The 27022-nt window shown below is 37.1% G+C and overlaps 2 protein-coding genes across 2 annotated transcripts; both read right to left on the bottom strand.

Moving 5' to 3' along the window:
* Nucleotides 1–20062: 20062 nt before the first annotated feature.
* LOC120782107 lies at nucleotides 20063–23727 on the bottom strand. The gene is made up of 2 exons (XM_040114253.1): nucleotides 20233–23727; nucleotides 20063–20154 (listed from the first exon to the last, which is right to left on the bottom strand). The coding sequence occupies exons 1-2, from the start codon at nucleotides 21998–22000 to the stop codon at nucleotides 20084–20086; spliced, it is 1839 nt and encodes a 612-aa protein (XP_039970187.1). The 5' UTR covers nucleotides 22001–23727; the 3' UTR covers nucleotides 20063–20083.
* Nucleotides 23728–23866: 139 nt separating this feature from the next.
* Nucleotides 23867–25284, bottom strand: LOC120782112. Its single transcript, XM_040114256.1, has 3 exons — nucleotides 25276–25284; nucleotides 25033–25202; nucleotides 23867–24434 (listed from the first exon to the last, which is right to left on the bottom strand). The coding sequence occupies exons 1-3, from the start codon at nucleotides 25282–25284 to the stop codon at nucleotides 23963–23965; spliced, it is 651 nt and encodes a 216-aa protein (XP_039970190.1). The 3' UTR covers nucleotides 23867–23962.
* Between the last annotated feature and the right edge of the window lie 1738 nt (nucleotides 25285–27022).

Below are 27022 nucleotides of genomic sequence, written 5' to 3'. Positions count from 1 at the left end.
AAATGACGTGACAAATAACTTCTGTTTTATACATTTTGCCATGAGATGCGTATTTCAGGCGCTAGGTAGACCATTTCACGATTTTAGGCGAATTTCCGAAATTTCAAGGCCGGAGTTGGGGTTGAAGACGCAGTCCGATCTCAAAACAAAAAGTTGCATTGGAATCAGGAAGTACTCAGGCATCTTTTCCGCACTATTAGAAATCCCGAATCGAAAATAGTCCAGAATCGACCCACCCTAGTACATAGTTAGGTGAACAAAACTATAATACTCTTTATACTCTGTAGCAACTGCTTGCAAAAGTAAAAAATTTATATTATATATGTAACTAGTGAATCCGGCCACGCGTTGCTGTGGTGTACATTTTAGACTATTCATCTCAAATATTCAATACAGTGCAAATTTCATTTACGAATAAAGTCGAAAACATTTTTGTCGGTATAAGAATCCAGACGATTGTACTTAAGGTTTAATTTTGAAAATGTTCATACCGATAAATTTCATGAAAATAAGTGAGTTGTCCGCTTAATAGCGCGTTCATTTAATAGAAATTCCACTGCATTTAAGAGGATGGAGTCATGTATAAAAATTCACCCAATTGAGGAAGATTATCTGATCGCCATTCACTTGGGAGTCGCCAGAAATGATTCTTTTATATATGTATGGCTCAAGCAGCTCACGACTTCCAGCTTGTGACCAAGTATCCTCTGGGTAGACTTAGAACATCCGTTTGAAGGCGAGATAAAGTGAGAAGGCGAAACATCCCTTCCACAGGCATTTTTACAACAGTGGCAATATAAAGGAGCGCAAAATATGTGTGGGATTCGTGGTGGGAGAGACTCCGTTGCCACGTACTGTCATTCACGCTGGTGGATGAACGTCTATGAGCGCTTAGAGCGCGCCTATGAGAGCAGCCCCCGCAGCTTTTTTCTTTGGGAGTACGGTCGGTTAATTCAGCCTCCACGACGAAACATCCCCAAATGCATGGAGGCTGATCGACTTCTACATATGTATATGTAGTACCAGATTCCAGCATAAGAAAATCGTCAAGCTACCTGGCTGTCTCCGGATCGAAAAACCACCAACCAGATCGATCATGTTGTGATAGACGGAAGACAAGTCTCCAGGGTTTTAGACGTGTGTACGCTCCGAGATCCTAACATCCACCTGGACCACTATCTTGTTGCAGCCAAGATTCGCACCCGTTTCTGTGCAGCAAAAAGCGCACGTCAACAAACACAAGGAGGTTCGACGTTGAGAAGCTGCAATGACAGCAGACAGCACAACGATTTTCTACTCGACTTGCACTCCTGCTCATTGAGAGCACTCGGTTTAAGGAAACTGTTGGACGGTATTTCAAACACCTTACGTACAGCTGCAACCGAAACCACTGGTTTTGGGAAAATGCAAAAGCACAGCTGATACGACCAGGAGTGTCGTGTCGCAGCAGAGAGAAAACAGACTGCCTACCTCGCAACGATGCGATCGACCACAGCACGTTTGGGGTGGGATAGATACCGAGAGTTGAAGAAGGAAGCGAGACGCATTTGCAGACAGAAAAAGAAAGAGGCCGAAATGCGTGAGTATGAAGAGCTTGATAAGCTGCCCGACAGGGGTAATGCTCGAAAATTCTATGAAAAAATGCGGCGACCGGAGCATACTCTTTTAGAACCCCCAAAGGGTGATCTAGTCACCGATGCCCAAAGCATACTTAAATCATGGACTGAACACTTCTGCAGCTTGCTGAATGGCAGTGAATGCACAACACCAGGAGAAGGCGAATCCGATTCCGCAATCGAGGATGATGGAGCAGACGTTCCATTGCCCGACAATGAAGAAGTTCGAAAAGCAATTACCAGCCTGAAGAACAACAAAGCGGTGGGGGCCGATGGATTAACGGCTGAGCTATTCAAACACGGCGCCGAAGAACTGATAAAGAGCATGCATCAAGTTCATTGTAAAATATGGTCGGACGAAAGCATGCCCAACGATTGGAATTTAAGTGTGCTCTGCCCAATCCACAAAAAGGGAGACCCCACAATCTGCGCCACCTACCGTGGGATAAGCTTCCTCAACATCGCGTATAAGGTTCTATCGAGCGTATTGTGTGAAAGAATAAAACTCACCGTCAACTAACTGATTGGACCTTATTAGTGTGGCTTTAGACCTGGCAAATCAACAACCGACCAGATATTCACCATGCGCCGAATCTTGAAAAAGACCCGTTAAAGGAGAATCGACACACCCCACCTCTTCGTTGATTTCAAAGCTGCTTTCGACAGCACGAAAAGGAGCTGCCTTTATGTTGAAATGTCTGAATTTGGTATCCCCGCAAAACTAATACGGCTATGGAAACTCCAAAACCTCCGTGAGGATCGAGAAGAACCTCTCTTATCTTTTCGATACTAAACGAGGTTTCAGAGAAATTAATTCGAGCTGCAGAACTTAATCGAGCAGCTGCAATCTTTTATAAGAGTGTACAGCTGCTGGCGTATGCCGATGATATTGATATCAGTAGCCTCAACACCCGCGCCGTTAGTTCTGTTTTCTCCAGATTGGGCGAGGAAGTACAGCAAATGGGTCTGGAAGTGAACGAGTGCAAGACGAAATATCTCCTGTCATCAAACAACAGTCCTCGCACTCGTGACTTGGCTCTCACGTCAGTGATGACAGTCATAACTTTGAAGTTGTAGATAATTTCGTATCTCTAGGAACCAGTATAAACACCACCAACAATGTCAGCCTGGAAATTCAACGCAGGATAACTCTTGCCAACAAGTGCTACTTCCGACTGAGAAAGCAATTGAGAAGTAAAGTCCTCTCTCGACAAACAAAAGCCAAACTCTATAAGTCACTCATTATTCCCGTCCTGCTATATGATGCAACGTCTGATGAGTCGAAGTTACGAGTTTTCGAGAGAAAGGTTCTGCGAAAGATTTATGGTCTTTTTCGCGCTGGCCACGGCAAATACCGCATTCGATGGAACGATGAGCTCTATTAGATATACGGCGACATTTCCATAGTGCAGCGAATTAAGAGACAGCGGCTACGCTGGCTTAGTCTTCCGCCGGGGGAAGCAGAGGAAGACCTCCACTCCGTTGGAAGGACCAGGTGGAGAAGGACCTGGCCTCGCTTAAAATATCCAACTGGCGCGAAAAGAAGAAACGACTGGCGCGCTGTTGTTAACTTGGTTATAATCGCGTAAGCGGTTTCTGCGCCAGTAACGAAGAAGAAGATTTGTTATTAAGTATATTACAGTTCCTATCGTGAATTCAATGAGTGTGGTCATAGACAAAACACAGTGAGTGCAATCATAGGCAGAACTTTTGATTTCATTTGGAAAAGTGCACTTGCATTATTTTAGTAAACAAAAAATCGTGTGAAATAAAACGCGAAAATCGGCGCAAACAAAACCTCTACCTAATGGATGAGGAGGACGTTGTGGCGGGCGGAATGTGTGATAACAGCGGAGGCTGGCAGAGCACATACCAGCATAAAGCAGTGAAGCGCAAAACTATTGAATCTCCAAAAGTATTAAAAAAACAACTAAGGACAAACATTACTCTAAACACATCAAACCGGTTTTCAGTCTTGGACACAAACACACAAAGCGACATCAATATCAGTGATAACAACAGTGAGCAACAAATAGAGACAACTACGAGTGTTCACATACCATCACCAATTTTCATACCACAAGTTAACGTCATAAATAAAATGATTATTAGTTTCTCAGCTCTAATTGGCAGAGAAAATTTTTCGTGCAAGTCCGGTAGAGACGGACAAGCCAGAGTTATGCCTGCAAACAGTGACTCTTATAGAAAGCTTGTTAACTTTTTAGAGTCTAAAAAACAATTTCAGCTAAAAGAAGATAAGCCCTATAGAATTGTTATAAAAAATATTCATTTTTCCACACCGATAGATGACATAAACTTGCTTAGCTCAACAAGGCCACATTGTGAGAAACATTGTTAATGCTAAAAGTAAAGCAACAAAAATGCCAATGTCAATATTTTTTGCTGACCTAGAGCCATCAGCAAACAACAAAAGTGCATTCGACATTAATCGCTTATGCAATGCAGTAGTCAAAATTAAGCCTCCTCGAAAATTGAATGACTTAGTTCAGTGCCATCGTTGTCAGGAGTTTGGACATACTAAACGCTATTGTAAAAAGCCATTCAGGTGTGTGAAGTGCGGTCTAGACCATTCCACCGCTCAATGCGAAAAAGACGTCCGTACTCCACCAAAATGTGTACACTGCTTGCAAAATCATACTGCCAATTACAAGGGTTGTCAAGTCTATCAGGCACTTGTATGCAAAAGAGATCCAACTAAGTCGACTAATAATAATCCAAGGCCTAAAGTCGGTACTAGTTTAAATACCGAGCAACCACTTTACAACAACTTAAGCTACGCAGATAAGAGGACAACAAAGCACTGCTGCATGCAGTCACAAGAATTTAGAAAAGCTAGAAGCTCTGATCTCTAAACAAATTGAGCTGACCTCAGCGCTATTAACCATGATGTCTTCCCTTGTTGCAAAATTTTGCAATTAAGTCTAAAGATGGCTATCTGGAACGCCAATGGACTAAGTAATCATAGATTAGAAGTCGAACATTTCATTGTAACTAAAAACATAAATATACTTATGATATCCGAAACTCATTTCACTATCAAGTCTTTTTTTAAAATTAATGGTTACGACCTTATTACTTGCAACCATCCTGATGGTAAAGCACATGGTGGATCTGCTATTATTGTTAAGTCCGCTTTAAAATATAAGATACTAGAACCAATCTCGTTGCCTTCAGTTCAAGCAGCCTCTATTGAAATCACAAGCGTTAATGGAGGAATCGCCGTAACCGCACTTTATCTACCTCCGCGTTTCAAAATAGATAAAAAGTCATTTATTACCTTTTTCAACAAACTGGGCAGTCGATTTCTGGCTGGTGGTGATTTCAATGCCAAACATACATGGTGGGGATCTCGTCTTACTAATCCGAAAGGTCGCGAACTATACAAATGTATAACAGAAAAAAATCTTAACGTTCTTTCTACCGGCAGGCCCACTTACTGGCCCACTGATCCTAACAAGATACCTGATTTAATCGATTTTGCTGTTCACTTAGGAATTGATTCCAATCTCCTCGAAATAATCAATGATGACGATCTTAGCTCAGATCATTCCGCTCTCATTATTAATTTTAATTCGCCTGCTTTAGTCACTGCTCAGAAGCAGCGTATATTAAAAAAGAGATCTGACATAAAACTTTTTCAAGCCCGACTTGAGTCCAATATTAATCTCAACATGGAGATTAACTCAACAAGAGATTTAGATGATGCTGTGGAAATATTTACCAACAAAATACACGAAGCCGCCTTTTTAGCGTCAACGAACAGTTGTAAAAAACCTTGTCGAACACAAAGAAATAGGCAACCATATTCTGATGAAGTCTCTGAATTGGTTAAACACAAGAGGCGACTTCGAAGGATTTGGCACAACAGCAGGAATCCAAATGACAAAACCGCCCTTAACAAAGCAATCAAGGAGCTTAAAACTAAGTTGGCTGAACTTAAAGAAGAATCGATAGGAGAATACCTCAAAAATGTTGATCCAAACAAGGACGGGGACTATAATATATGGAAGGCCACCAAATACCTAAAACGGCCCACCGTAAGACAGGTTCCGGTAAAAGATGCCAACAATTCTTGGTGTAGATCAAACACAAGCAAAGCTCATGCTTTTGCCAACCATCTTAAAGCTTCATTTGAGCCATTTAACTTCAACAGTACCAGCCAACGCCGGGACGTTGAAGAATACATCGACAGTCCATGCCCAATGGATAAACCTCTAACAAGCGTAAGACTCTCAGAAGTTCAGTCGGAAATTTCGCGGATAAAAAATTCAAAGTCTCCAGGTCACGACAATATCGACGCATGGACAATCAAAAATCTTCCCAAGAAATGCCTGTTATTTCTAGTGTTGCTTTTTAACTGTAGCTTCAGGCTAAGTCATTTCCCTACGCAGTGGAAATGTGCTGAAATAACTATGATACCAAAGCCAAACAAGCCGGAAAATGAGTTATCTTCATATAGACCAATAAGCCTACTGATAATATTCTCGAAAATACTCGAAAGAATATTTCTTCGAAGACTACTGCCAGAGCTGGAAAGGCAATCGATCATCCCAGATCATCAATTTGGTTTCAGACAAATGCACGGCACACCGGAACAATGCCATCGTATTGTGAAATCTATACTTTGTAGTCTGGAAGAGAAGAAGTATTGTTGTGCGATTTTCCTAGACATTCAGCAGGCATTTGACAGAGTCTGGCACTCAGGCCTACTGTACAAAATTAAAAAGATACTACCTACCCCGCTCTATCTCTTCCTCAGATCCTATCTGAGTTTCAGGCATTTCTACGTTAAAATTCAAGACGAAATCTCGGACATACACGAGATAAAAGCAGGAGTCCCCCAAGGTAGTGTTCTGGGACCAACGCTCTCTACACAGTTTTTACCGCAGACATGCCAATACTAGAAGACGATAAATTAATAGTTGCCACCTACGCAGACGACACTGCTATACTTTCATCCTCCTACTCGGCTTGAGTGAAGCTGAAACCGCACAAGCACAGCTAGATCAATTGCAATCCTGGCTTAGAAACTGGAACATCTCGGTAAACGCCTCAAAATCTGCTCAAATCACCTTCACATTGAGAAAAGAAGAGTGCCCCAGCGTAAATCTTAATGGAGTCATAATTCCTAAATCCAATAGTGTAAGATACCTCGGATTACATTTAGATAAAAGACTTACTTGGCGTGAACATATCAGAGCCAAAAGAACACAGCTCAAAATTAAAACAAGAAAAATGTATTGGTTGCTTGGCCCCAAGTCTAAACATAGTATGAAAAAGAAAATGCTTCTCTACAAAGCTGTGTTAAAACCTGTATGGTCTTATGGCATTCAAATTTGGGGTACTGCAAGTAAATCCAATACAAATATTATTCAAAGATACCAGTCAAAAACTCTTAGACTGATTGCTAAGGCTCCATGGTATATTAAAAATATCCATCTCCACAAGGATCTGAACACATCTACGGTGATTGACGAAATAAAAAGATACAGCTCTAAATACATCACAAGACTAAATTTCCATTCCAACACACACGCCATAAACTTATTAGACAACAGTGAAGACACACGACGACTTCAAAGACTGCATCCCCTAGACCTGCCCTTTAGATCGTAAGAACTAATTAAGTAGTTAATACAAAAATAATCATACGATACATTTACTGATCACCCTTACTTTAAGGCCAAATTGCACTTAATGCATCAATGTGAATTATATCAGTCAATTACATTTACTTATTGTTTTACGACAGATTGTAAAAAAAAAAGTATATTAAACATTATCTTCTTATATATAACAAGTAAGGAAGGGCTAAGTTCGGGTGTCACCGAACATTTTATACTCTCGCATGATAAAGTGATAATAATTTACATATATTTTTATTTTGCTGTAAAATTAATTATATAGTAAAATTAAATATATAGCCTGGGTGCAGCTTCCTTCTGCGATTTATTCCGTAAAATTTAGTGTTTCTGACGTTTTTTGTTAGTCGGTTAACGCACTTTTAGTGATTTTCAACATAACCTTTGTATGGGAGGTGGGCGTGGTTATTATCCGATTTCTTCCATTTTTGAACTGTATATGGAAATGCCTGAAGGAAACGACCCTATAGAGTTTGGTTGACATAGCTATAGTAGTTTCCGAGATATGTACAAAAAACTTAGTAGCGGGCGGGGCCACGCTCACTTTTCCAAAAAAAATTACGTCCACATATGCCCCTCCCTAATGCGATCCTTTGTGCCAAATTTCACTTTAATATCTTTATTTATGGCATAGTTATGACACTTTATAGGTTTTCGGTTTCCGCCATTTTGTGGGCGTGGCAGTGAGCCGATTTTGCCCATCTTCGAACTTAACCTTCTTATGGAGCCAAGGAATACGTGTACCAAGTTTCATCATGATATCTCAATTTTTACTCAAGTTACAGTTTGCACGGACGGACGGACGGACGGACAGACGGACGGACGGACAGACAGACATCCGGATTTCAACTCTACTCGTCACCCTGATCACTATGGTATATATAACCCCATATCTAACTCTTTTAGTTTTAGGACTTACAAACAACCGTTATGTGAACAAAACTATAATACTCTCCTTAGCAACTTTGTTGCGAGAGTATAAAAATGAATCGCAAATGTGTTGCTAAACGCATAACTTAACAACGCCTGGACCAATTTTGCCGATTCTTTTTTTAAAATGTTCGCTGAGGTTTAAGAATGGTAAAATTCGAATAATTGCTGGAAAACTCCTAAAAATAGCCCTTTTCTTTTTCCCATACAAACGTTATCTAACTAAAACGTAGAATCAATTTAAGCTTTTTGCTATTACATAAAGTTCATATTAAATTAAATGTACTCACTGTTGTTTAAACAATGAATGTATGTTCCCAACGTCTACTTTGAAATAAATCTAATGAAGATGGTTTGTAAACAAAAAAAAAACTGAAAATGTAAATTTTTAACTGATTTACGAGCGTAGATTTCAAAGTGACTTTTCAATACGAAATTTTTTTTCAAACTTTTTTGTTTTGTTTTCTAATTGATTTCTTTGTATATTTTTTGAATCGGTCAATTTCGGTCGTTTGCTTTCTTTTTGAAAATTATTAAGTGTCATAAATAAAGTTCATAGTGTGAAAATATAACAAGAAAAAATATTTATAATTTGTACAATTTCAACGAAGACGACAATTGGTTATTTTAAACTATTCGCTTTGTTCTCAAATTAAAAAAATCTAAAAACCTTTTATTTTACAAGTAAGTACGAATTACGTCTTTAAAGCTAGCGGCTAATAAACTCGCGATATTATTTCTTTTGACTTACTTTAAAATGAATCAGTTTCAACGTCATTACATCAGACAAACACCAACAGCGTTAAAATAAGTGTTTTATTATATCCCTATTTACATACATAAAACATTAGTAAGGCTTGAAGGAATTGACTTCAAGTCATATCAAATTAAAAAAAAGTGTAAACAACAACAAACTATACTATAATAACTATACGAAACCAATCGTACCTAAATCCTGTTTTGTTCAGTTCTTAGTTACCTATGATAAATAATTATTGCATTTTAGATATGCCTCCTATTAGACGAAGCAATTTAGGTAGAAGAACCCGAAATGATGCAAACCAAGCTAATTACCAATCTTATAATGCTGCACAAGAACGTGACCATCGAAATGAACAAATGTAGTTCGTGAAAATTTTACGCCAACTTTCCAGTTATGTATTATAGCAGTTAATCATAATTATTTTAGCCAACAATATGTTCTGTCACCTAAGTTAAGATGTGTAACTAATCATAATCATCACTTAGTGATCATATTATTTGGTGATTCAGTTTTAGCGGCACTTTTATTATTTTGAAACCAAATATAATTATTTGATGATAGATATTAGTTACAACCAATTAGGAGACAGATATAATTTTTAAGAATAATTATTATTTAAGTTTGATCACTGACAATCCACAAATTTATATCCCACATTGCGTATTTATTTTATTTTATAGTGTTTGCTACAAACATAATATTTTTTTTAAAGATACAAGGCCAAATATATCACAGAGCAGGTTCACTGTTACCAGTGTCAGATAGCAACTACCAGTTCCTGAAAATTTATTTTATGGGCAATTCAGCATAAGAAATTAATCTGCGTTGTGCACATAACAATTTAGTAAAGAGGTCTATTGTAGAACAATTACAAACTTTTTTTCATGAACACAATCAATTGATTATATTGTTTAAAAACTGCTCTGGATCTGATGCCATCAGATAATCACAAAATTGCAATCAGAGCTGATAAAACACCTGCGGGTCAACATGCAAGACGTTTTAATGCACCAACTATTAATGAAGTTGCTATCGTTGTAGTTGGAGAAACCTTGGAATCCCGTGATCGTCGGAATGATCAATTACAACGTATAAAGGAAACACACCGCTCATATGATGCACTGCAATATCCCATTATATGATGATGGCTATGATTTCTCAATAAAAATGTTAAATCCCATTACAGGTAATTAAAATATTACTTTAGCAATGGCGATAATATTTCAATCACTATGTTATGTATTTTAATTTTATATGTCATGTTATTACACCCAAAAAAGACTCTGAATCCAACAAAAGAGTTTAATGAACTATCATTTATACCGCCTACTGATTCGGGAAAATGAAGACAATCACATATTGAAATGTCGGCGATTATATCACAAATATATTGTTGACATGTATGTTAAAATTTAAACGGAGAGATTAACATTCATCCGGTTGAATCAGACCAAACTCCGATCTGAAGAGTATATTCACCATCGAGATGCCATTAATTCTGATGGAAATGCCCAGAATGTTGGTCGGATGACTATTCTTCCAGCAACATACATCGGAAGCCCTCGACATATGCACGAATATGCTCAAGATGCCATGTCGTATCGTCATTATGGTACATTTTTGGTACAACAGATTTGTTCATCACATTTACATGCAATCCGCACTGGATAGAAATCAAGCATGACTTATTCCCTGGGCAATCACTCATTGATCGTCATTAATATCGGAAACAATTACTGGTATGACGGTTATCCACTGTATCGTTGACGATCCATTGCAGACAATGGAAGATCAACAACTGTCAAATTAAATCAACAAGATATTGAAACAGATAATCGTTGGATTGTTCCATATTCACCCATTTCATCAAAGACCTTCAAAGCACACATCAACGTTGAATCTTGCCATTCAGTGAAATCTATTAAATACATTTGTAAATATGTAACCAAAGGGAGTGATATGGTTGTGATTGGAATTGGTGCTGAGAATTCCAATGATGAAGTTACCCAATACCAAATGGGCAGTATGGCGAATATTTTCTTTTCCTATTCATGAGAGACACCCTTCTGTTGTTCACTTAGCTGTGCATTTAGAAAATGGACAAGGAGTGTATTTTACAGCACGGAACGCAGTACAAAGAGCTGCTCAGCCACCATCTACTACATTAATCAGTTTTTTTTGAGACATGCCAAAACGATGATTTTGCGCAAACAGTGCTATATTCTGAAATGTCAAAATATTATACTTGGAATCAATCCTCAAGAAGATTTATAGGACAGACAAAAGGAAAACAAGTTCCAGGATTCCCAGATGTGTATTCCACCGATGCCATCGGTCGAATTAATTCAGTACATTCAAGTAATGAGGAATGTTTTTATTTACAACTGCCATTAGTCAATGTACGTAGTCCAACGTCCTTCCAACATTTACGAACTGTTGATGGTGAATTGTGTAGATCTTATAGAGAAACCGGTCAACGTTTGCAATTGCTGGAAAATGACGCTCATTGGGATCAAACTCTCAATGATGCTGTAATGTCATCACACGCTCATCAAATATGAACATTGTTTTCTATAGTCATATCTACATGCTTCCCATCAAACCCAATTGATTTGTGGATCAAGTACAGAGATTATATGTGTGATGATATTTTGTATCAAATACGAAATAGAATGGGAAATCCAAATATACAAAGAGTGAAGAAATTTACAACGAAGCATTGATTTCAATTGAGGATATGTGCTTGATGATGTCAAATAAACTATTAATTCAATTAGACCTGACCGGAACCAATCGTCCAATGCATGATGCTTTTAACCAAGAGTTGAATCGAGAGACACAAATATGATCTCAGCACTTTGAAAGAAATAGTTCAAACAAATCTTCCACTGTTGAATGAACATTAGAAGTGTGCATTTGATACTCTTATGAAAGTAACAAATGATGAAATTGGAGGGATTTACTTCTTAAATGCACCTGGTGGTACAGGAAAAACATTTTTGATTTCATTAATTTTAGCAGCGATTCGATCACAAAATAAAATTACACTTGCACTCGCTTCATCGGGAATCGCAGCAACTTTGCTTGAAGGTGTCGAACGGCCCATTCAGCATTAAAATTGCCATTAAATATGCAAAACAATGAAACTCCGACCTGTAACATTTCGAAGAACTCTGCAATGGCAAAGGTTTGCAGCAATGTAAATTAAATATTTGGGACGAATGCATGATGGCACATAAGAAATCTTCGGAGGCTTTAGACAGAATTTTAAAAGATCTACGGAGCAATAATAACCAATTTGGTGGTGCAATGATTTTATTAGCAGGAGATTTTCGTCAAAAAGACGAAAGTGATTCCACGATCAACACCAGCTGATGAACTCAATGCAAGTCTAAAGACCTCCAATTTGTGGAAACATGTCAAAGTACTTCATTTGAGCAAGAATATGCGCGTCGAGTTGCAAAATGACCAATCTGGAAACATATTCTCTAAACAACTCATTGACATTGGTAATGGAAAATTTCCTATGGACAAAGTTTTTGTCAGTTAACTCGATCAAAAGATGAACTTATTCAGAAGGTGTTTCCAGATGTTTCTCAAAATTACAGAAATCATGATTGGTTGAGCGAACGAGCTATATTGGCTGCAAGAAACTTACAAAGTCGGTCGCAAAAGAAACAGAACTTTTTAAATATAACTGTTTCTGGTAGCGCCACCTATTGGTGGGTATATGAAATAAAAAGTTTGATCTCGTAAAAATTTTAAGACAATTGGATAACTACAATCAATGTTATCAATCAAAAAGTGACAGCAGCTTTCGGTCATCGGTCGTAAAATGCATTTTGAACAAAGAGCAAATATTAAATTTTGTTTTAAACTTGGGAAAACGTTTACTGTGCGAACGAATGAGCCGAAATCTTCTTTGTGTTACATGGAAATGGAGTTAAATATCACCAAAGACTCCATTCATCGCATTTTGATAGATAAATTGGGTCTACGGAAGATGTGCTCCAAGTTTGTTCCACACAAATTGACTGAAGAGCAAAAATTGCTACGAATCCAACATTGTAAGGATTTGATTAAGGAGACGAGAAAGGACATAAACTACAAATATTCGATTGTGACTGGTGACGAAACGTGTTGCTTTCAATATGATCCCGAAACCAAACGTCAAGTGCCGAATGGAAGCATCCAGACGAGCCATCACCGAAAAAAAGTCGTCTTCAGAAGTCAAAAATAAAGACAATGCTGATTTTTTTTTACGATTCCGAGGGTATTGTACACCGAGAGTTCGTCCCACCTGGCCAAACGATTAATGCTGTGTTTTACCTTGGTTTTATGAAACGTCTTTTGTCACGCATTCGTCGTGCTCGACCACAATACCGTGAGGCAGGGTCCTGGCGCCTGTTGCACGATAATGCGCCGTGTCATCGGTCGACGCTTGTCACTGATTTTTTGACAAAAAACTCCATATTAACCATTAATCACTCACCCTACTCACCTGATCTGGCACCCTGTGATTTTTACCTATTTATAAAACTTCATTTGCCCATGAAAGGACACTGGTTTCAGGACATTTCAGCTATCCAAAAGGCGACGACCGATATTCTCAAGAGCATTCCGAAAAATTACCTTAAACACTCATCTGAAATGCTAATTGACCGGGCTAAACGCTGTATCGAAGCACAAGGAAACTACTTTGAATAAAAAAATATAACTTTTGAAAAATATTAATTTGTGTTTGTTGTTTTTTTAACAGTCCTGTTTCTTTTGCGACAGTCCTTGTAGATGTAAATGAATTAAATTTAAAACTTCAAGAACAAACTACAAGCGAATCGAGGATATACATATAAATCAATTTATTCGGCTACTAACCAAAATGATGTAGTGAACTATCCACCAGAATTTTTAAACTCGCGGGATTTACCAGGATTGCCACCTCACAACCTTCAATTAAAGGTTGGATCGGTAGTTATAATGTTGCGAAATATCAATCAACCGCGTCTTTGCAATGGCACACGGTTAGCGATAAAAAAATTACTGAACAATGTGATAGAAGCAACTATCCTGAAAGGAAAGTATAAAGGAGAAGACGTTCTCATACCACGCATCCCAATGATTCCGACTGATGTGCCATTTGACTTTAAACGAATACAATTTGCAGTTCGGCTTGCTTTTGCAATGACCATAAACAAGTCTCAGGGACAATCGTTAAGTGTTTGTGGTATTAATCTGGAAAACCCATGTTTCTCACATGGTCAATTGTATGTTGCCTGTTCCCGTGTTGGAAAACCATCAGATTTGTTTGTCTATGCACCAGGTAATCAAACAAAAAAACATCGTATATCACAAAGCACTAGAATGAAAATAAAATTTATTTTTGTGAATAATTATGATTCACATGATTAACAATAAAGCGATTATTGATTTTTAAATGCTTAGATATATTTTATTTAATTATATTTCTTATTCACAACGCCCTATCACCACGGTGATGTTTCTGTTCATGAGAATTTTTTGCCCCGACTATAAAATATGTAGGAACAAAAAATGTCACATTATAAATCTTTTTGACAGGATTTTATTGCTACATATTTAATTACGCACTACAAAGTCTGGCCTGCTATACGTGGCGTGTTCATGAATTGGAAAACCATCTTCTCTGTACATTTATGCACCGGAACAGAAACCAAAAAATGTTGTTTATTAAGCTGCGTTACATTAGAAAAAATTTAGGAAAATCGAAAATAAATGATTTTCAAAACAATATAAATCCAACTTTCTTTTCATTTCAAACACATAGTTTCAAGCAGAACAACGCATTCGGGGTCATCTAGTAGGATATATGTATATATGATAGAAATTACATTGGACATACGGAATGTAATTTAGATAAATGCTGTTAATGATAATAAGATATATATACAAGTATACCTATGTATAAATAATTTTTAATATTTGTAAGCTAAACATATATAATAGTAGGGGAGCCTGGAGTGCTAAATTTGCAGTTACTGGAGCGTCATGGAGACTTACTAGGTTGCCAAGATAACGTAAAAAAAAAGAAAGTCTAGGTGAAGTTTTCCCTTTAGTGGGGAGAAGAGCTGTTAATTATTTTCAGAAATGTAAAAAAAAAACAGTCATATAAAAATACTCAAGCGCGTCAGTCATTTATGGTATATACGCGCATTGTATTTCTGATAGTCGATATATATTAATCTGACAATCAATTCGAGGTTGAGGGCCGTAATGAGAGGTTAAAAAAAAGGTGCGTGAAGTCCCTACGCGCGGATGAAGTTATACTTCTTAGTGATATTCTAAGAAATGCATATCAATTTGTATAAAAGAAAACTAGAAAACTTAAATTCACATTTTATAAATTTATTATAATTTATTATCTCCCCGAGCATGCATTTGCCAACAAGTCGTCTTTTCGCGACAATGGAAAAAGCCAAAAATCATAAATTGTACAACTTTCTGGTGCTTCTCGCAAAACTCTGCGTCGATATGTATTCACGATCATACGTATACATACATACATATTTACGCATGTTTGTAGGCGAAGCTGCTACAGCGGCAAGGGGTGATAATCGGTGGCCATTACTTTACTTATGCCATAGAAATTCTATTGCTCGGAATATGGAGATGACAGCGAAATAATGCAAATATGCATATTTCTAAAGGTCATTAATTTCTTTGAAGAAATGAATGATCCTGAGAAGTATAGTCTTAACTTTTCAACGGCCAACGCGGAGCATTTCAACCAAAAGGAATTTATTCATTAAAATCACCACTCAGAAGTCGTTTTATCCGTTGTAAGCGAACGATTTTCGAAAAAGCATCATTTCTAATATGCCACAAGACAAAATTAGAAATGAACTTTTTAACCCTTATGTCAACGGCAACATACCTGGGTATGTTTTGCGTTTTCAAAACGCTGTAGGTCTGAACTGGATTTCGTGATATCCTAGAGAAAACTGTTTTAAGCAATAGTCCCAATTTTAGTTAGGATTGGATCATCCGTTTGGTAGATAAAGCCCATTTACAAAGTTGCACCCTTACGTCAACAGCATACATACCTGGGTATACCATACCATATGTATAGTAAAACGCATGCAAATATGATGATATTTGAAAAGTATAGTTTATTTTGAGTGATAAAAATACTTATGGCATAAATATTATTATAAATTATAAAATACTTTTGAAAAACATATTAAAAACACTACGAACAAATTTAAAATTATTGAAATTCAATTACATCTATCGCATTGCGGCAAGTCTTTGGAATGCTCTGCGCACACCGGTTTGTTGCATAATGTGCATGCTTTACGAGTAGGGCGTCGTTTGGAGCAGATGTAGCAATTCCCCTTTACTTTTAGGCGTCCCGTACTATCACGCTCCTCCGCTTCATGTGCTCCAGCATCCACAACTCGGATGGGCCTACCTATCATGGCTTCGATGGCGTTGCGCGTTGAAAAAACTCTGGATATTCTGCTGTTATTCGCCCTTCTCTCTATTTCTGGCTTGCATAGTTGCTCACTTAGCTGATGGAGAAACATCCTACGGCGGCTTGTATATGACTTCAGGTGAGTGTTGTTGTCAACGTATATTATGTATGCAGCAAACGCAGCAACGTCCGCAATATTATAAAAGAAAGCCAAAGGCCATCTATTTGTGCGCCGCTTGGTACTATATTCGGACAAGCACATGTCCATGCTATCAACTCCACCTTTGGTTTTGTTGTAGTCCAATATAAGCAATGGCTTCTTCTTAGGACCGGACGTTTCTGTTGTATAATGAGAAGTGGACAATAATACAGTACCGTACTGGTCCAGATTGTGCACTTCTTAGAATGTTGTGCGTACGGAATCTTACAGGTTGTGGTTGTATCGAAGACCAAACATTACCATCTCTGGCAGTAAAATATTCCCCAGTTTCAATTGGTGCATCTTCAAGTTCTTCATCAGAATCACTGTCGTCCTCTGGGTCATATTCTGGTAACATGGGCTCTCTAAGTCTGAGTCATCACCACCAATGTCACCTACACATTCCTCTAAAGCCTCGTCACCAACTACTGAATCGTGGTCACTTATTTCTTCTTGGCTCTCTTCAAGCGTTTGACGGAAATATGCTTGCTGTTCTTCGTACGAAGGTTGCGCTTAGTTGTCGTGGAGTAAGCCATTCACCATCTGCCATTTTACTTTGATTTTATTATTTTATTTCCACAAAATAAACAGAAACGTCCTTTCACTTCGAATCATACGTGCATGACAAAATCCGTAATACTGGTAAACCCTATTTTATACTCTTTTGCGCAGGTACTAGCGATTTTATGCCTGAGTTTTTATGTTTGGAACCTAAAGTAATCCTTATAATCACAAAACAATAAGTACTAACCACATCATCAGCGACCCTTAATAATCCAGAAAATATGTACACTTGTATGTATGCATATTTGTTAAACTATATCAAGGTTGCCCGTGTAGAAATGTAAGCTAGGGTTTTTTTTAACCATGGCCATTTTTAACACGTTCGCGTTCATTTAAATTTAGCGGGTGGCTGCCAGATAATCACTTAATTTTTCATACAAAAATGAAGAGCGGGAATTCCCGCTTTTTTTCTACAGGTTAATTTTTTTAAATAGTTTGAACAAATTAGGGAATTCCCGCCATTACCGGAATTCCCGCATTTATTTTTCAAGAGCAATTTTATATGTGCGGAAGAAATTGCGGGATAATAGCGCGGGAATTCCCGCAATTGTTTTATTGAAGGAAACATGAATGACGGGAATTCCCGCAATTTACGCGACTGTGGTAACACATGCATACGTATATTATCGACATAACGCAAATGTGTGAGTATATTAGTAAAAACCAGTAAGGAAGGGCTAAGTTCGGGTGCCACCGAACATTTTATACTCTCGCATGGTAAAGTGATAATCGAGATTTCATTATACGTCATTTACATATTTTTCAAATACCGTATTTTTGTAAAGTTTTATTCCGCTATCATCATTGGTTCCTAATGTATATATTATACAGAGAAGGCATCAGATGGAATTCAAAATAGCTTTATATTGGAAGAAGGCGTGGTTGTGAACCGATTTCACCCATATTTCGTACATGTCATCAGGGTGTTAAGAAAATATTATATACTGAATTTCATTGAAATCGGTCCAGTAGCTCCTGAGATATGGTTCTTGGTCCATAAGTGGGCGGCGCCACGCCCATTTTCAATTTTTAAAAAAAGGCTGGGTGCAGCTTCCTTCTGCCACTTCTTCCGTAAAATTTAGTGTTTCTGACGTTTTTTGTTAGTCGGTTAACACACTTTTAGTGATTTTGAACATAACCTTTGTATGGGAGGTGGGCGTGGTTATTATCCGATTTCTTCCATTTTTGAACTGTATATAGAAATACCTGAAGAAAACGACTCTGTAGACTTTGGTTGACATAGCTATAGTAGTTTCCGAGATATGTACAAAAAACTTAGTAGGGGGCGGGGCCACCCCCACTTTTCCAAAACAATTGCGTCCAAATATGCCCCTCCCTAATGCGATCCTTTGTGCCAAATTTCACTTTAATATCTTTATTTATGGCTTAGTTATGACAGTTTATATGTTTTCGGTTTCCGCCATTTTGTGGGCGTGGCAGTGGGCCGATTTTGCCCATCTTCGAACTTAACCTTCTTATGGAGCCAAGGAATACGTGTACCAAGTTTCATCATGATATCTCAATTTTTACTCAAGTTACCGCTTGCACGGACGGACGGACAGACGGACGGACAGACGGACGGACAGACAGACATCCGGATTTCGACTCTACTCGTCGCCCTGATCACTTTGGTATATATAACCCTATATCTGACTCTTTTAGTTTTAGGACTTACAAACAACCGTTATGTGAACAAAACTATAATACTCTCGTTAGCAACATTGTTGTGAGAGTATAAAAATCTGAATCGCAAGCGATTAGTTGAATGTGTACCGGCCGGGTTATAACGGCATGCCATTTACCATACAAAACGTATGTACATACCCGGGTGTGTTGCTGTTGACGTGCGTAAAAAAGTTCTGCTGTTGACATAAAGGTTAAACTTCACGCTGTCAGATAAAACGATATACCTAGTCATCGCGGGTCGATTTCCAAAAAATGGACCAATGCAGGGTATTTCGACAAAAGGGCACATAAAATAGTTGAGAATTCGCAGAAATGAAAGACAAAGGAAAGAAAAAGCAGTATAACTTCAATAATGAACAAGCATATAGACATACATATGCGCAGCAGCAGCAAGGAAAGAGGTAACAATCGGCGATCCATTGTATATTTCTTTCATGCATAACCAAACCATAATTAGGACAACGCGATACAACAACAATGGTGGTCTAGGTGGTAAGCGCTTCAAAAGTTACGACGAGCACGTAGGTACGTAGGTTCGAATCCCAACAGAATTGATTTTTTAATTGAATATGTCACCAACCAAAAATTGAAACATTGTTCTACAAAAACAACAACAGCATAAGCATGGCAACATTGTGCTGTTGGTAGAAAAGCCGAGCTGTGCCGAAAGAAACGAACAAACGATCGCCGATTTTCACCGCTTCGCTTGCTGCTCGAACATCTTCGCAGACCAAGGTTGCGTAGATTCATATTGAGCAAGGTTGCGCGCCTGAATCTATCGCAACCTTTTCCGAACTCGTATAAGAAGTATAACTTCAAAAAAAAAAAAAGTTATTCGAGCGTGTCAGATTTTCAAAGCGAATGTTAATGAACCTCTTAAAAGTGTGCCATTTAAATTTCTAACTATTTCGACGTGGCCAAAAGTCATTTATTGATTTTAAAACTTGTAAAAAAAAGGTGACCTTGAGATACTCGAGCGCGTCAGATTTTTATGCAGGGGGATGAACTTGAAGTCAGAGTCTTCCCAAAAGATATGATGACAATTATATAGAGGCATATCGTTAATCTGACGATTTAAAAGTGGAAGAATTCTGTTTGGTTCTTGTTTTTGTTACAGGATGTAATAAAAGCAGTGTTAACATATATATGTATAGAAAATTTAATAATTTATTTATATGAAAATAGAAAAAATTGAATAAAAAAAAACACATGTCAATTTTCGTCATTCGAGTCATCGTCGAAGTTGGTTTCCACTTCTTGAACTTCCCCGTCATTTTGCACTTCTGTAACCAAGAAAAAATTTGAAACTTTACAATTTTTTACTTCTTTTATGATAGTATAGTCTTCAAAAAAAGATTTACCTGCATCAGAAGTATCTTCTAAAAGATTAGGTGTTATGACGATGTCCTCGTACGCTTCAGGAAGTTGGTTTCCAACAAACCAGGTCGGCTCCAACTTTCCAGCCATGTTTTTCCATCCGTAATCTGTTGGCGACAACTCCGTAAGAATACGATTGTGCGCGTTCCTCCACCAACACGCAATATATTTTGTTCGCAGTAAATGTTGTTGTAGTTCTGATCGGCAGGGTGGTAAGTTACAAGCGTCATAGTTACGCACATTTAATGAGAAGGGTTGAGACGTATCAGTTACCTTATACGTTTTATGAAAAATTTCCATTCTAGCACTATTGACATCAGATAGCTTTTTTAATCCGTACAAATGGCAGATGAAAGATTCTACAGTAGGAGATAATGCTTCAATATCATAATCTGTAGAACCCAAGTTTGCAAATACTTTTTGCATGGTTATAAATCCCATTAAAATGTCAAAAGGTCTTTTTTTTCCTCGCCTGTAAAAAGCTGGGTTGTAATAACATCTCGTCAGTGCATGCAGAGCTGGTAGTGCTTGTGACGCAAGTGGGCCTAATTTCTCAAAAAGAGTGGAAATGTCGATATATCGGCGTGCATTACCTACTCCGAGATCAAACCAGACTTTTATCGAAGACTTCATGTGTTCCATATTGGCTAACATAATAACAATGATGTCTGTATCGGAAGTCCTAATGGTAACAGTAGAGTCTTCTTTCATTTGACAAGCAAAAAATACAGCTTTCGTATCCGCTTCTTCATGATCGGGACATGATAGTCCATGATCAATCATGCGTGATACTTTATTATCAATAACAGAGTATACGTAACACAAATCATGAATTAGGAATATTTTCTTGTTACCAATTATCGATTTCATCTCCTGGTCAGCCCAATGCTCGATACAAAATTTTACTAATGCTTCTTTAAACTTTATGTTTTTTAAATCTTTAGCGAAATCAGAAGTTCTACTTTGTTGAGGACCAGCAATATAAAAATTTTTGTCATCTACATTGCGTCGGAGAGCATGTTCACAATCTTTGATCGAAGGTAAGAAGTAACGATCAAATATAATGGCTACATTATCTGCTGAATTTTTTACAAGAGTTTGTAAAATTTTCTTTGATAAGTCTCCAAAATTGAGCGGTATTTGATGGAAGGTGTTTAAAAAGAAGAATCCATCTACAATTACACAGTCTATCTGAAGTGGCGGTTGATCCATTTTTTCAATTTTTTTTTCGAGTTCTTGAACTAGTACTGATTTTGTAGTCTTATTAAAAGAACCATCTATATGGCATAGTGATAACTTGACTGGTGTTATTGGAAAACACAGCACCTTTTCAAGATCCAAGTTAGTAATCAGAGATAGAGCTAATAATCTACCGAATAAATCCCGCTGCAGTTTGATCTCATGAACTTTTTGTCCAATCTTCATAATCTTCTTCTTCTTTGAACTTGCAAAAGTAAGTATCGGATTTTTCTTTAGAGATTTGTGAAATCTATCCGGATTCATATTACATTCCGTTATAAACTGATCGCGAAGAAACATCCCAGACGAAACAACGTTTAGCAAGCAATTAGCAATTTGTGGGGTAGTAGCCTGGCCAGTAGAGATATTGTACAGTTGATCTTTATCTATCGAGGAAGTGAATGGATTTGTGGTCTGCTCGATGCTATGCATGAAAGCTTCGATTTGTTTTTCATGTTCTTTAAGTCTATCTGGATGTAGATCTGCTGCGACGTCTTCCCTATTGTTACTCATCCCTGCACGTTTTAAAACGTGCGAAATAATTCGAGTTCGAGCTCCGTGATTTCGTGGCAGAAATAGAATTTGTGAGATTCACGATTCCTGTGAGCCGATTGCTGCTTCACCATTGATAGTTTTCTCCAACGTTAAATCAACTGGGATCCGTGAGAAAGGTTTTTGGGTTCTCCTAATACCAATCGATCCTTTAGCAATTTCCTCTCGGAGGCCAGGATGTGTATCGCTGATGTGTTGAAGTTGATTTAAATAAAACACTAGCCACCGGCTGTAATTTTGCTGATTAAAATAGAAAAATAAATTCACAATTTTCCCAAGAACATAAATGTACAGGTTTAAGTCTCCAACTCTTATACTTCTGATAAATAAATGGTAAAGATTAAAGAAATCAATATACATAGCATAAAATTGGGCCGTTTTGCCGTGTTTGCCATGTAATGTTTCTGCTGTATATTGATCATATAATTGGAGAAGATTTTGTGTTTCAGGATGCTGTATTTGAGGCGAGTTATATTCCAGTTGCGACAAGACAGTAAGATATTCAATTACAGAATCTTCAACAGTGAAATTTGTGTTTAACATAAAAGAATTAAAGCGAAATATCTGCAGCGGTTACGCCATTATAAAGTGTAATCTTTTACACCTATTATAATTTTTTCCGGTAATAAAACCTGAAACTGATTCTGCAGCAATTAGGTCGGATTCTGTCATGATATTAGTGAGTCCGCATTCATCAATAGAAGTGCCAACTGCTTTAAAAAAAAGCCATTTCGATATGGAAGGCCCCCAAGTGAATAAAAATGTTATCGAACTTCGGTGATTCTTGAGTTTGAATGCAATAACTTGTTCGAGCTATTGCTAAATCGTATGTAACCTGAATGTATGGCGCATTACATTCGTTTGCAACTTCTTGACACAATTCTAAAGTTTTCAAAACGGTGGAATGCTTAGTGGGAGACTCGTTTATGGGAGTCAAATACGAAATTTTTGGGACAGGTGAATTGTCAATAACAATTTTACTATTATATCAACCCACATTGGAGTATCACGTACATTGAGCTTATGCAACAACATCCACATCACATCCAATTGCTTTGATGTAATTAAACTTCCAGGAACTTTGTTGAGTGCAGAAATGTCAAGCTGATGCCAAGTTGCTATTTTTAATTTTTTTGTGAAAGGGCGCATTTCGAAAGTTATTTCTTGAAAAGTTCGGCGTTTTCGATTTCTCGACGTCGAAAGCGTAGATTCTGAAGTATTACTGGATACAGTTTGACTAGGAGCTAGATTTTCGATTTCATTAGCAGCTAAAGGTATTTTAGACATCGTATCCTCATTTTGAGAAATGTTTTGAAAAATTATACCCACCGTGTCATGAAGAGTATCTTTTTCATTCAACGAAGCGATCAAAGTTATCGAAGGCAACTGCCGTAGTTAAGTCCGGACGACGTAGAATGTCTTCGGGGCACACGTAATTACTGTTAGCCGTTGAAAAAGTTAACTCAGTCTCCAATTCTTCTAATGCAGTATATGAACAACAGTGCCCATATCTGGACAGCAAGTTTATTATTTTTTTGCTGTTACATAAGCTTTTGACTGCAAGACCCAAAGTAATATGCTTGGAAGTTTTGATTTTATGGTTTGAAGCACCGTAGATTGTTTCCAAGAAGCAGGTTAATAGCTCTGGGACATAATCTAATTCACCTTTTATCAAATCTTCAGCAGTGCAATCGTCAGGCGGTTTTGTTGTCGTACAATTTAAAATTTCTTCTCGAAGTTGTGCTGCAACTGAGCGAATTGTCTCTTTCATAGACATGATTTTAAATAAATCAGTGTATGCCACAATATCAGCTGAAATCGGAGCAAGAAATTTCCTTTTTTCAGCATAAATAATCTTGATGGTCTTTGAGAAAGTGTCAATGATTTTACTTTCTAAGTGGCGATCTGAAAATGAAGTGCTGCTTATGGAGTCTGATATTCCTTTTTAACGTGATGAAAAAACAGACATTCGTTTTTCTTCACAACGTATTCTTCCAACATTTCACATAATAATTCGTAAGCTCTATTCGAAGCCTTTCGTTTTTTAACGAAATCGCTTTCGGCTTTTTTGTTAACTTCTCGCAAGTAAAGATCCTTACAGCATTTATGATATGGAATTGTAGAAGTATCGGCGAAAGAACTGACTTTTTCCAACATTTCAATGTCGCTGTGCTCTGTAGCTGCACTTTTTAACAATTCAATTGTCCGTATTTTATTAACCGCCAATGGCACAGTGCGGCCAAGACGGCGTTTCCATGATTTGTTGCAAATAAAACACTCCCTTAATAGCAAATCTTCATTCGTGATCTGCTCATCCGCATCTGACGGATCATCAAAATCATCCGAGTACGGTTCAGGGTTGGTTGATGGACCCGCTCTTAAAATTATTGTGAGACTTTTAAAATGAAAAGAAATAAAGATTTTAAATATTTGGCGTTATGTTGAAAATATGGATAAATCGTGTATATTTGACAATAAAAGTCGTACTAAATTTAATTTTCTACAAAAATGTCTCTTATAGTTTGTCCATTAAGATCAATAAGATCACCAAAATTACTAAATATTTTTTTATGATGAACAAAACATTTAAATCATTAATTAAGAATATCAATCTTGAAATTACGATAAAAATATTGATAGTTTCAAAAACAATGAAAATTTTTTAAAGAAAATAAAATTTCTAGCACTTTTATTTACAAAAATGTTTGATAATAACACTATTTTCCACGTATTATGCATTGAAAACATCTTAACAATTCAGTTATCAATTTTTTACACTTTTAGATTTTTTTTATTATAAGAATTGAAAGGAGCATATAGAAAAATAATAAAGTTAATATAAATATAAGAATAAATAAATATATTAATATAGTATAATTTATATATATATATATAAGAACTTTTTTTTATTATAAGAATTGAAAGGAATAATTTTTTTTTTTAACATCACTATGTAATACGATATAATAAATAATCTATACATTAACACTTACTTGTCTATTGTATCAACAGCCCCTATTATGAAAGTGCTAGGAGTAGATATCTCGAGACTCTCTCCAGAAAGTTCTGGTACATTAACACGTGCCTGCTCACTTTCTGTATCAATTTGAATTTGTCTTCCAAAATCAGATGATATTTTAAGTGCTGTAAAAAGCTTATAACACTGGGTAAACTTTAGTAAACTTTTTGAATTTTTCATATATTTCTTCGCCACAGAAAACACATCTGTCACTAACGTCACTCATTTTTACAATGAATGTTAGAAAGATTGATTATAAAAACAAAAAAATAGCGGCACTTACCCGTTGCTTTGGCGACAACTTTGTTAGCAAAAAAAAAAAAAACGAATTAACCGGTTCCCTGTCCAATGTATCACATGTGATACAAAATTATTTTCTTGTACCATGTGTAGAGCGTCCATGTATCATATATGATACATATGACACATGTACATATATGATGTATGATATATATATATACAAATAAATTAAAAGCATCTACTAACAACAACCACGCTATGGTGATCAGTACACTTGACCGTTTTCGACGATTTTACCTGCATCGCCCCACGGAAACTGTCAGATTATATGATTTTCGTGATTCTGACAGAATTATCTTTAAAATGAAAAAAAAATCTATCGCGCTTGAGTATTTCAAGGTGACGTTTTTTTTTACAAATTTGTCACCCTGCTATTTCTCTAAGTCACCCTCAAACTGTCAGAATATTGAAATATACACTCGTCTTCATGTATTTAATTTACCATCTCTTAATCTTACGCGCTCGAGTTTCCCGAAGGATCGATTTTTTTCTCTAATCTGACGAACTCCCCCCAACGCACGCCTCCGTATTAAGGGCTCATATTTGGTAGGGGTACATAAAAAGGTGCAATGATTCTTCCCATAAAGTTTTCTGACGCGCTTAAGTAACAGCAAAAATCCCCTCTTGGGCTCCCCTACTATAGTGAAAGTTAATCGAAGGCTAGGCAATAAACTCTCAACACTATTTACAGAAGAAGTAGTCGAACAGGACCTAGGCACCACCGTTCTTATAAAGGGGAGGAGGGTCCACAACAAAGCAGACATAAAATACATCGAGACTTTACTTCGAACCGTTGACATTCACCATCGACAGGCTCGAAGCTTAAACTTTTTAGGGTAATTGCACTAAAAGCCGTCGCCGGCACCCCTGACTTTGACGATTTCCAAAGACTACAACTAAGACAGGATATGCTCATTGACTCTAATAACAGACAGTACAAAATTAATACGCATATTCAGCAAAAAATCTTGGAAATCACGCAAACAATAAACACAATTATAAACTCAACAAGAAAGGAAGCAATAGACACAGATCATCTTTACGAAACAATACTTGCGTTAGAAATAGAGTAATAATCCTCGAACTGCAATCAATCACAATCTCAATAGCCCTAGCTAAGTTGAACCTAGTGAACCCAATAATATTAGATAATAGTGATATCAATAATATTATCAATGAGCACTCGACTAACATAACGATAATAGAAATAATAGGAATGTCTAGCATTAAGGCTTTACAAAATAAGAATAATTTGTACTTTGTAGTTAAGTATCCAATCCTTCAAATTGTTTGAAAAAAATATAGTTTATTCGCCGGGCCTCACGAAGGACGAGTCCTACACTTTGGGGATACTAATACCGTCGCTGAGTGCGGAAACGAAGCGTATCCTATTAAATGTGAAAAATCAACTTTTGCAACTTTTTGCAAGAAGAAAACAACCCCTACTTGTTGTCAGCAACTATTCACAGGTGTTGTAGCAAATTATTCAACTACTACCAATCATGATAAGGGCATCAAAGAAATCGATGACGGCATTGTCATTATCAACAATGCCACAGCAACGATAGAGGTTGAAAAAGGAGATAGCAGAACCGTCAGCGGTACTTACCTTTTACTTTCGATCAGTTAGTAAAGATAAATGGGACCGAGTATCACAATCGAAA

Source organism: Bactrocera tryoni, unplaced genomic scaffold, assembly GCF_016617805.1.
Source record: "Bactrocera tryoni isolate S06 unplaced genomic scaffold, CSIRO_BtryS06_freeze2 scaffold_943, whole genome shotgun sequence".
Lineage (NCBI taxonomy): Eukaryota > Metazoa > Arthropoda > Insecta > Diptera > Tephritidae > Bactrocera > Bactrocera tryoni.
Note: the sequence above shows the minus strand (reverse complement) of the source record. Positions and strands in the feature narration are given on the sequence as shown.

Bases quoted from the DNA above. Each gene is read 5' to 3' on its own strand.
- LOC120782107 (XM_040114253.1), bottom strand. From the start codon at position 22,000: ATGAGTAACAATAGGGAAGACGTCGCAGCAGATCTACATCCAGATAGA. The intron at 20,155-20,232 runs GTAAATCTTTTT...TCTTGGTTACAG, and splicing joins AGAAGATACTTCTGATGCAG to AAGTGCAAAATGACGGGGAA.
- LOC120782112 (XM_040114256.1), bottom strand. The intron at 24,435-25,032 runs GTAAGTGTTAAT...TCATTTTAAAAG, and splicing joins GCTGTTGATACAATAGACAA to TCTCACAATAATTTTAAGAG.